General features: G+C 32.4%; 2 protein-coding genes across 4 annotated transcripts in view; both read right to left on the bottom strand.

Annotated features, from left to right (window-relative positions):
- Positions 1–12199, bottom strand: part of LOC114326594 (uncharacterized) — a 363687-nt gene that overhangs the window by 246331 nt on the left and 105157 nt on the right. The gene's annotated exons all lie outside the window — the stretch shown is intronic.
- The window catches only part of LOC114326599 (bicaudal D-related protein homolog), a 198324-nt gene continuing 191603 nt past the window's right edge, over positions 5479–12199 (bottom strand). For 2 of the 3 annotated variants that reach the window (XM_028275014.2, XM_028275013.2), the window contains exon 8: positions 5479–10985. In XM_028275014.2, the coding sequence (XP_028130815.1) occupies positions 10854–10985 (132 nt within the window). In that variant the 3' untranslated portion in view covers positions 5479–10853. The remainder of the gene's footprint in view (positions 10986–12199) is intronic. The other variant, XR_007697378.1, reaches the window with a different exon arrangement.

A 12199-nucleotide genomic window follows, 5' to 3' on the forward strand; every position in this document is an offset into this window, starting at 1 on the left:
AAATATTAATATTGAAAATAAGATGGAAGGTAATTCTTTTTTAATTGTGTGGAAGCATGAATTGTTCAAGTATAAATACTTTCAAGTTCTAATACTGGTACTTTTTAGTTGACACTTAACAAATGTCTGATGATTATTGGGTTCTACATTCACCTGCGTCATGTTTATTTGAATCAAGTGGCAATGAATATGTTCCAGGCGAAGAGGAATCCAGTGACGATGGTGACAGTGTAAAATTGGCAAGTATTGGAGTAAGTAGTCGGGAAAATACTGAAGCAGAAGAGAATATTACAAACGTAAGCTTAGAAGAGGCCAGTTCAACGAATAATCTTCAGACATTATCTGTAGAGGCAACAAACACCGCTGAAAAGATACACATTTTTAATGCTAGCATAACTACAAAAGGGATAAAAAGAATTAAAAGTTTTCCAATCAAAATAAAAAACTAGCAAGCTTAGGGTAAGAAATCCCGATACATGGAAAAGAAGAAAGGTATTACTTGCTAGAGAACAAGGCAAAGCCTACACATCCAGCACAGGTAAAATTGTACCAGCAAAAATAGCCAGATTAGAAAAGCTGTGTACGGAAAAGTGCAGACTAACATGCAGCAGTAAATTTAAGGATGAAGAACGAAAATCAATATTGAACAATTTTTATGCACTTGACATTAACGGAATCTCTTAACTTAACATCTCTTATTTAAAACTATTAGTTCTAAACCAGTAGCACGTATCAGAAAAAATGCAATAAAACACAAATCTGTATCTTATCGATATACTGTTGTATACAATAACGAAGAAATTTGTGTGTGCAAAAAAGCATTGTGTTCGTTATATCAAATAAGGATGAAAAAGTTAGATGTCATTAAAAGCAAGCTAGTCACTGGAGCATCAGCTCCATCTCTCGATAAACGTGGTCGACACTGTAATAGGCCAAACAAATTAAATGATCTTGTAACACAGGAGATTGATAATGAATCATATTTTAGAATTCCCTGCAGAAGAGTCGCACTACTCACGCACCAGTAACCCCAACAAAAAATATCTGCCACCTAATCTTAATATGTCAATCATGTATCGATTGTACATTGCTAAATGCAAGGAAAAACAAAAACCCGAAATGTATTTTATAAAAAAATCATCATATGTCAAAGTTTTTTTCTACAGAATTTAATTTATCGTTTAGCCATCCAAAGAGCGATACATGCAGTATTTGTGATTCAGGGCAACCTAGTGAAGAGCACCATGAGAATATTAAGATAGGATTCAACTTGATGAGTAATGACCGCACTAAAGCAAAAAACGATAACACTGTGTGTTACATTACAATGGATTTGCAGCAAACTATGCCTTTACCAAAGATAACAACATCAAAAGCTTTTTATTTACGCCAAATATGGTTGTATAACTTGGGTATCCATGTTGTGACAGTAAGTGGACAAAGATCTGTTTTTCAAACATGGACAGAGGATGTAGCAGGTAGAGGTAGTTCTGAAATTGGAAGCTGCTTGTGGAATTTTATTCAGACGTGTGATGATGTTAAATATAAAAACATCTAGTAACATGGTCGGACCGAACTCTTGCGGTGGTCAAAATAAAAATTTTAATTTGATTATTTTGTATCAGTTAATGATATTTCGAGGTTATTTTGACAAAATAGATCATAAATTTCCTGAAGTCGGCCACACGTATTTGGACTCTGATCGCGATTTCGGAAGAATTGAAAAAGTGCTTAGAACATGGAACTATAGTTACACCGCAACAGTACTGGGAAATAATTAAATCTGCCATCGGTAATAATTGTATGGTTAATGATATGGAAACCTATTTTCGTGACCTTGATAAATTAGGTAATGAGCTTGGCCTGATAAACAGAAAAAAAAAAGAATGTGTGTGTACTTTGTACGCACGTAAGAAGTTATACTTCTATTATATGATTTAAACGAAATTAATATACTTTTTATTTATATTTTGTTTAAATATTAAACTAATTTATACTTACTACTTCTCAAACATTTTTATTAGAACAGTGCCAAAAATTAAAATAATAAAAGAATAAAACACACACAAACACATTAAACAAGCCACAAATGATGTCTGAACATTACTTGTCGAAATTTTTTTTAACTAAATACGTATTTTCTGAAAATACAATTATAAAATAAATATACTTACAATCATAAAATGTATTAAAAAAAAAAACAAAAAAGAAAGTTTCTATTGGGACTCGAACCAGCGCTGATAAGAGCGGTTGGTATTGGAATTCATTCGCCTTCTCCGCTTAGCCACGGACACTATGTGTCATTATTTACGAAGATCGACTAACTAAACGGATTAAACTTGTGATATTTTGATATTTTGAAAATTGATCAAATTATTTTAGTTTTGAATTGAAATGATTTAGAATTGAAAAAATACAACAAAACATAGAGTAAAAAAACAATATATTAGGTGAATATTGATAGAAATTTTGATGGTAATCAAATTATATAAATAAAAGTATTACATACTATGTATTTTGGCAGATCAAATAGGTAGGTTTATACCCATGATACATTAACAATTATTACGTACCTGTTGCTTTTAAAAACTATTTAAAAGTCACTACAATATTATAAACTTTTTTGTTTCTGTCCTCACAACAATAAAACTAATATATTATACATTTGTTTATCTTTACCTTTACCTCCAAACCACAGCTGTCATATCGGATAATTTTTGACATGTCATTTGAACATCCAATCAGAACAAAGTTATAATGCGCATGCGCCGGGCTGATAGGTTTTAACATATAAAAAAATCACCCTCTATCGCCGGTAAAGAAGTATAACTTCAAAAATTTACTTAATCAAAAGGTTCGCTTCAGAGATGGCATTAAGTGGATTCGAATCTTGGAAGCTATCTATACAAAGAGTCGTATGATGAATAATATAATCCATTTCTTAAGGTTTCAATATTTAAGAATAAACCAAAGGTACCCACAGAAAAGATTCACTTTTCTAGAATTGTAGAGAAGACTGGAAATATATCAGACAAAAAAATTGCTGATATTGTTACTCAGTTGCCATATATTTCAGAAGAATATCCTGGATATTATGAACGTGTGATTCGTGAATATGAACAAAACATAAATGCTCCAATACCGCAAAAACGTCAACGAAAGTAGTAATATCTATTTAAAACATTTTTTATAACTTTCAACACTAATCTAAATCTGTTACTGATTTTATGAATAAATAAATGATTTTTTTGTAGTCAACTCTTTATTTCGGTAAATAATCTATTCCTTTTGGTACTTGGTAATAATAGAAGAAGGTGTTATGTACATTTTTGTTAAAAAAAGAAGGGGAAACTGATAGTATTAAAAGATTTAATATATACCAAAAAACTTATTACTTATGTCCCTACATAAACCCTATAATATAATAGTTCCAGTGTTTTTAATAAAAAAATGACAGCATCATTCACTAAAAGTGGATTATCTTGAAAATTAGTTTTTGTAACTTAACACCTTCTTCCACTTGGCCCTTCAATTTAGCCCTGAGAATAAATTTTATTGGAGTTTTATTTAATTTTGGTTTTGTTTTCCATAAGTAGTAATTAAAATAATTAATTAATGAATCAAAATAAGAATATGCTGATCAATCTCATAAGAGAGAGAATATACAGAGCATAACAATACATATTCTGAAAACATCTTCAGACAAGTCTTGGACGAACCAAAAGGACGGTATTGCAGTAATTGGCCAACTTATAAACAATATTAGAGATGGAGATGTTCCAGTATTGCTGGCAGATAGTGCGCAGAGGCTCCAAAGGATGTTGGATAATGTCGTAGAAACATGTAACAAATACGGTGTAAAACTAAATGTAAAAAGACAAAATATAATGATCATCAGTAAGAACACCAACATAAACGCTCAAAATTACAATGAGGGATACACCGTTAGAAAGAGTGGAGAGAATATGCTATTCGGGCTGCAATATTAAGGATATCTAGGATCATGGCTAAGAAATAAAAACTCGTATCGAAAAAGCCAAATTAACGGTCTTAGGAAAATTCTCTGTAACTTTTCTTTAAATATTAATATACACATAGGGGAGAGTTGGATAAAACGGGATAGTCGGACAAAACGGGATACCTGGCCTAGAGACCCCAACTGGTGCTGCTATCAATCGGACAACGACGAAAACTTGTTCTCAGTCGTCATTTAAACATTCTCAGTTCGTTTTACCTCGATGCCACTATTTTATGAAAAGTTGTTGTGTTTAGAATTGTTTGACTCTATTTTTTTGTTACTTTGTACTTTTAAGTGCGTTGTTTTCTACATTATATTGCTTACATATCTAAACGTATAATTTCGGTGACTATTGTATTTAATTAAACACTCATTAATGAATATTCTCATGTGTAGTCTATCTAATTTTACTTTCACGTTTAGGCAGGAGCCATTTTTGTTTTGAAAAATGTCTGAGTTGGACAAAACGGGACACTTATAAGTTGGATAAAATGGGATACAGTTTTTTATGACCCGTTTTATCCACCTAATTATTTGTTGGCCTATAATTTTTTTAAATAGCGATAAAGCGTGTTCTCATACTGCAGAATAGAACAACATATTTTTATATGACTTCTGTTTTGATATACGTCCTAAATAAAAGGTCTTATTTCCCATTTTGCAATAAAACATAAAAAGGCCTATTTTTAAGTTTCTAACTACTAAAGATATTGTTTTTTTCAAAGGTAAATTTTGCTTTGCAGCCTTATATCTACTTAAATATACTTTTTAGATAATTTTATGCAAAAAATTTAATATTGTGAACCTATCCCGTTTTATCCAACCGTGGTATACTAAAACGGGATGTGCAGGACTTTAGTATTTTTTTTTTACTATTTTCCAGTTATTAAAAATAGCTAAAAATATGTTTTTTGTATGCTTCAATAAATGTTATACCTCAAAAAAATAATAATATGAAAATTTCTTTAACATTTTTCCGTAATAAAAATAAACAAGAATGGTATCCCGTTTTGTCCAACTCTCCCCTACGCCTTCTGTTTCGTCTTTCGTATCCTTCTCTACGGAGTCGAAAGCTGGAGCCTTACAAAATAATATGCCATAAAACCTTTAAGGACATTTGAAATGTGCTGCTACTGAGCGACGTCGATGACGTATAAGCGAACGGCTCCACGGGCGAAAAATTGACGCTAGCAGTAGCAGTAAAATGAACTTATGGTTCCGCGGAACGGAATAGGAATAGCCGAACTGTACCGACTACAGGACTTGCGCGTAGTCGGTTCAGTTCGGCTATTCCCATTCCGTTCCGCGGAACCTTAAGTTCATTTTACTGCTACTGCTAGCGTCAATTTCTCGCCCGTGGAGCCGTACGCTAAGAGTTTCATATATACCCTTCCCCTGCACAACTAGCAGGATTAAGGAAAGGTTTGCAAGGTTTTCCAAGTTTTTTAAAACAAAATACAAAAATATTAATATATTTTATTTAATAAAATGTACAATATATTAAATAAGTGCAGGTGTATAGCCTTTCGTATTAAAATCACAGTTTTTAGGTTAATTATTAAGTTAAAAAGCTGGACAAAGTTAATGAATCAATTAAAATCTTCTAAAACACATTAAAAGTCGTTGTAAAATGTGAGGAAATCAAATATAAGGCACTTTTTCGATACAACATTGATAAAGTAGATGTAGCAGAGGGTCCCATAGTTTCCAATTTCTGATAGTTTTTCTGATTTATGTTAGTATTATTCTTCTTTTAAAGCACGTATTCATTATGTTGGTGCTCCGTGCTCCGTGTAGCTCCACATAATGGATACGTTGGTGCTTCCGCTCGGCGCTCACCCTCGGCGATCCAACCGGTGGCGATTTATACAGAGTGTTTCATTGGGAAACGGAAATACTTTAATGATGAATAGAGGTCACCGAGCCGGTTCTAGATATACTACATTTTTTGCCCTACCGACTTTTATAGCCGAGTTACAGGGTGTTTTATCTATTTTGCCCATTTCTTTCCTAAGCCATAACTTTGGAACCACCCTGTATATTTTTTGATATTTGGTACCTACACATATACATTCAAAACCCAAACGACCGATATACTAACCATAAGAAAAGTCCAGGTCCGGATTAACAAATCATTATAAAGTAATTGTGACCTTGAAACAACACCCTGGATATTCAAATTTTGAAAATCTGTTTGCATATTTGAAAAGAGCATAAAAACTAAATTTAATGATTCGCTTTCATTTTTCGGCCATACAATTTTATGACTTTAATTTTGAAATTATATTGAGTTTTTTAAGAACTCTGACATTAAAAAGCTGGTATTATTAACTTTTAGTTATAAATTATTAAAGTTAATGAATAAATATTCATTTTAAAAATAATCAATACGTATTTACCACATTGGAACGACCCAATTACTAATCACAAGAAAAATCCAGGTCCGGATTAACAAAGAAATATAAAGTAAATGTGACCTTGAAACAACACTCTGTATATTGAAATTTTGAAAACTTGTTTGCATATTTTAAAAGATAATAAACAACTGCGTTAAAAGGTGCAAGTAAAAATTAAAAATTACGGCAATTTTGAAATCATATTGATTAATTCTGTCCCGGTGACAAGAAGTTGCCAAAAAATTAAGGTAATTAGAAAATCGATTCGAAATCTTTTAAAACGAGCAAGTAAATGCATCGAACAAAATGGCAGACATTTTGAGCAACTGCTATAATTCAAATATTTTTAATTTCTGTTAAATTGTTGAATTGTTTAAACGAATTTTTTTATTACATATAGCTGTTTTTTATTCTTTACTAAATCAATTAAAATATCCCAATTCTCGCAATTCTAATTTTTAATGATTGTGCATACAGCTTCAAATTAAGAGAATCCATGAAGCCGGCGTAGTTAATAAGTATTAAGTATTTTTAAAATGAGTATTGATCCATTTACATTAAATTATTAAAAGTTAATAATACCGGGTTTTTAATCTCAGAGTTCTTTAAAATTTCAATATATGTAATTTCAAAATTGATGTAATTAAATCATATGCGCAAAAAATTAAAATGAACCTTTAATCACAGTTTTTAGGCTCTTTTAAAATGCGCAGACAAATTTTCAAAATTTCAATATACAGGGTGTTGGTTTAAGGTCAAAATTACTTTATCTTTTTTTGTTAATCCGGACCTGGATTTTTCTTGTCATTAGTAATTGGGTCGTTCCAATGTAGTAAATAATTATTGATTATTTTTAAAATGAGTATTTATTCATTAACTTTAATAATTTATAATTAAGAGTTAATAATACCATAATACCTACTTTTAAATGTCAGAGTTCTTGAAAAAATCAATATAATTTCAAAATTAAAGTAAAAAAATTGTCTGGCCGAAAAATTGAAGCGAACCAATAAACTTAGTTCTCCTTAGTGCTCCTTTCAAATATGCAAACAGATTTTTAAAATTTCAATATACAGGGTGTTGTTTTAAGGTCACAATTACTTTAGCATTTTTTGTTAATCCGGACCTGGATTTTTCCAGTGATTATTATGTTGGTCGTTCGGGACGTTTAGAATGAGACATATGGGTACCAAATATCAAAAAAATATACAAGGTGGTTCTAAAGTTATGGGTTAGAAAAGAAATGAGCAAAATCGACAAAACACCCTGTAACTCGGTTATAAAAGTCGGCAGGGCAAAAATGTAGTACTATCCGTTGCAAGATAATTCGGATGGAATTCCGACAAAATATGTACAAAAAGTACGTATTTTGTCAGAATTCTGTTTCTTAATGAAAAAAAGTATTTCTGTATACAGAAACACGCTGTATATAGAGGAGAGCATGCCGTATCCATTCGAGCAGTTACACGGAGCACTAACGTAATGGATACGTGCCTTTAGAGTCTTCCAACGCCAATAAAAGTGTTTTATTTACGAAAAAAATATCAAAATAATACAAAATGTATAATACAAAATAATACATCAAATAATACAAATATCAAAATAATACAAAATAATACAATCCCCAGCGAACTATTAAATTATCTAAATTCATTAACTTTTTCCAATTATTTCCTAGTATTAAAAATCTACAGAGGTACAGCTGCTCAGTAAAATACTTTTAACATTGCTTTAAATATCTACATGCATCAACAATCGGTATGTGAGCCAAGACTCGTAATAAAAATTAAAATTTAGGTATATACAGGGTCGCCCATTATTATAAAATACCTTCTTGAACTCATTTTCTTAAATAGACACCGCACACATCTTATGGAAAATATAATGTCACTCAAATGCAATAAAATTTACATGTTTACCAAATCACATTTTTGTAGTCCATAAAACTGTCATTCATAAATACTATTAGTCTAGTGGCTATTGAAAACAGCTTCCCAGTGTGAGCTAAGCCGATTAGAGGAACTATATACTTTGTTACGACAGACCATCATATATATTTACTTTATTATCTATAAGAAAAGAGTAAGCCTTGCTTTAATACCTGAAGAAAGATTTATGAACTGGTGGTTTACAACATATTTTCTCTCTCTTTGACTCACGTATATTCCAATTTGATTATAGATTTATTTATATCAATGTACGCCTTTATTAATAAAAATTCAATAAAAATGATTGTAATTTCAAGGCGAATATAATAATGTACATTTTATTGTATTTGAGTGACATTATATTTTCCATAAGATGTGTATGGTGTCCTTTGAATCACAAATTGATAAAAACAAAAAAATATTCACTAATATCAACAACTTACAAATACATATTATGGATGAATTTTGTCTCTATAATAATGGAATAGCCTGTACATTACTTATAAAAATTGTGATGATTTTTCTATAAAATTATTTTTTTGTGAAAACTGGCCTACTATAGAAAAATTTTGATTATTTTTCGCTAAATGCACAGTCGAAATAAGTTAGATAAACTAAAGTAAGTACACTTTAAGTATAGAGTAGAATCACACTTTTCGAAAGAGAAGAACAGTAATTGTCAAATATATAGCAATAAGGCCCAAAATACTTTAGATTTGTTTTATTGTGTATATTCGCTTCTGATAACGTTGGATGAATATTCACGAATAACGAAAGGGATGATACAATATGAATAGCTGAAAAGGGAAATGGGAAAATTAGCACTTCTAGTGCTAATATTTATCGATTTCTACAAAGCCCTTGACACAACTGAGCTAAGCAAAATACTATAGGCACTTGTTGAAGGTAGGCTAGATTATAGGTATACAAAATTGTCATACCTATATACCTATAGGTAAAAAACACTGTCAAATTTCATATTAATAGTAATGGCATAAAAATAAAACGGGGAGTTAAACAAGGATACTCAATGTCACCTAATCTTTATAATACAGTGCTGCAACATGCTTTTAAGAATTTGGATTGGCTGAAAAGGGAATAAAAATAGATGGAGAAGATCTAAACAACTTACGTTTCGCCGATGATATAGTCATAATAGCTGAGGCTATAGGAATGGCAAGAGAGATGGTACAGGAACTCGTTGTGTCTACAGAAAATGTAGGTTTAAATATAAACATCTAAAAACAAAAATAATGAACAATTTGGCACTCAAGCAGAACATCAGTATTAGTGGGCAAGAAATAGAACTCGTAGATAAAATATAATGCCGGACTTATACTCAGCCATTGCCACTGCTTCTGCCTTTGCCAGAAATATTGCCCGAAATACGATATCGACGCGAGTGAGGTGTTCACATCAGTTCCTCGCCAATATCCTCATAACTCATTTACCGAACGACTCTCAAAAATGGAATGTGACGACAGCATCGTCTTCCTCGCTTACTCACTTGCCGCTTTGCCGGCAGCAAGTGAGAGAGAGAGTAGTTGAATGTGAATGCTCACTCGCGCTCGCGTTGCCAGTCCTTTGACTTCCATCTCGAAAACCGACTTTTGAGGGAGCGCCGTGCAATGGCAGTAGCATTAGCAGCGGCAGCGCGAGTGAGCCATTTACACATTCACGCTGCCCACTTCCCTGTCCAACAGGACTGAGTGTAGATGCGGTATAAATACCTAGGACATGATTGACAAGGATAATTAGACCGAGAAGAGAAAGATATTTGATCAGTGCGTCCTCCCAGTCTTGAAATACGGAGCAAAAACACTTACCTTAACAAAATCCACGGCTACCAAACTAAGAGTCACACAGAAAAGAATGGGGCGATCCATGTCAGAAATAACTCGGCGAGACAAAATAAAAAACGAACAGATCAGAAGAACTAAGGTGACTGACGTCATCGAAAGTATAGCCAGACTAAAATGGAAACGGTCAAGATACATAGCTAGAATGACAGATGGGCCATGGACAAAGAGATTATTGGAAGACAAGAGAAGCGTTGGTTGACCACCTACACAATGGTCATTGGACTAACAATTTTAGAAGCCTAAAAATGAAAACTGGAAGCTAATTGAAACATGTTAAAAATTTTAAACGCTCCCGTCATTATAACTAAGGCACTATTAACAACAAATTCATATTAAACAATTACTGTTTCTCTCTTAACACGTTCGGTGCCAATATTGAACAAGCGCCACTTGGCTGGTACCACGTAGGCACTTAAATCGTTCATTTAGTAACACATTACTACTGACGCCACTTATGAGCCATACCTTTTATGAAACCTTCGTGACGCTACTCGTGCGTTATAGGCACCGAACGTGTTAAATAAATTTAAGTAACGATAAAAATTAATTCGGTAAAAAAATACGAAAAAAAAAATGGGCATAATACGTTTTTACAATGTCTACAACGTCATTTCCCTAATTGGTCTAGCTTTATGCTATAATATGTATGCTATCGGTTAAAGAACCGTAACAGAAGTCTTCTCCTCGGTGGAGCAACGGGTTCACTGGGCATCTTCATCTTTATTTCCTGGTTGGATAGCTTGTTCTTGAGCTGTTCGTCGAGCAGTTCGTGCATATCCATCTGAAACGGTGCAATCATTAGTATAGAGCAAGTTAGAAATAGTTATGCGAGTTGTCAAGTGGAATGTAAATAGTATTTATATATACATTAATCGTTTATATATACATTAAATTAGTTTTAAAAACAATAGTAGTTGAAAGGATACAAAAGAATACATCGTCTTTAATACATTGATAGCCAGAGCTAGTTTTTAAAAAAATTCTGGGGCCCACGTATGTATGTATTCGTTTTGTTCGTTATCCTTTTCCCTATCATTTGACATCTCGTACGTCACGATTGGACCAATAGCAAAGAAAATATGACGTAATACCCTTTTGGTATGCTCCGATACGTATGGAGCATAGTACATTTATTCCCATTTTTCATCTCCTTTCCAACAATACCTCATACGTCATCCTACGTTCAGCCGTTTGGCAATTACGATCGAGGTTGCGCCAGAACACAGGTTGTCTATCTACATATAAAATTTCTTTTAGTGATTTCGCATACATAGAACATTTATAATAGAATAAATTATTATTAGGTTTATAATTTCCCTTTACTGGAGTTAAGGCCTGATCCAGTAAATAAAAATTAGATTTTTTTGTTTTATTGGATTTTTAGTTAACGGTAATCTCATCTTGGGTATGATCGGCTTGTTCGGTACTGATCATTGTATGTTGGAGAATTATAAAAGATGTTTATCTGTTTTATTTTTATGTGTATTTCCTATTTATTGAAATTAACAGAAATGTAAAACAGTGGGTATACCACTCACCAAAACTATGGTATATACCAGGGGTGGGCAAAGTGGGGCCCGCGGGCCGCATGCGGCCCTTTAGACATTTTTTTGCGGCCCGAGGAGAAAAAGTGAATTATTTTCATTTCAAGATTTTGTTTAATTATTGCTAATATTGATAATTAAATATAGATAGATAATGCAGCTATTAATATTATCACTTTCGCAGCGGGTGATTTTTCCGCAAATTTTCAACATAACGCGGGAAATGATATCGGCTCCCACAATGACATCCATGAAATTTCAACAAATGAAAATTATATTTTCGAAGTAGTTAGGAACTGTGTGGAAAATTTTGAATTAACCCGTAACCACCTAGTAAGAGTAACTGACGGAGCACCTAATTTAAGAGGAGCAAATATTTGTAATATTGAGAAAACTTAAAGATTACGTTCAACAGTTTCCAGAACATGATTTATTATTCTTCACTGCATAA

Source organism: Diabrotica virgifera, chromosome 3 (genome assembly GCF_917563875.1).
Source record: "Diabrotica virgifera virgifera chromosome 3, PGI_DIABVI_V3a".
NCBI lineage: Eukaryota > Metazoa > Arthropoda > Insecta > Coleoptera > Chrysomelidae > Diabrotica > Diabrotica virgifera.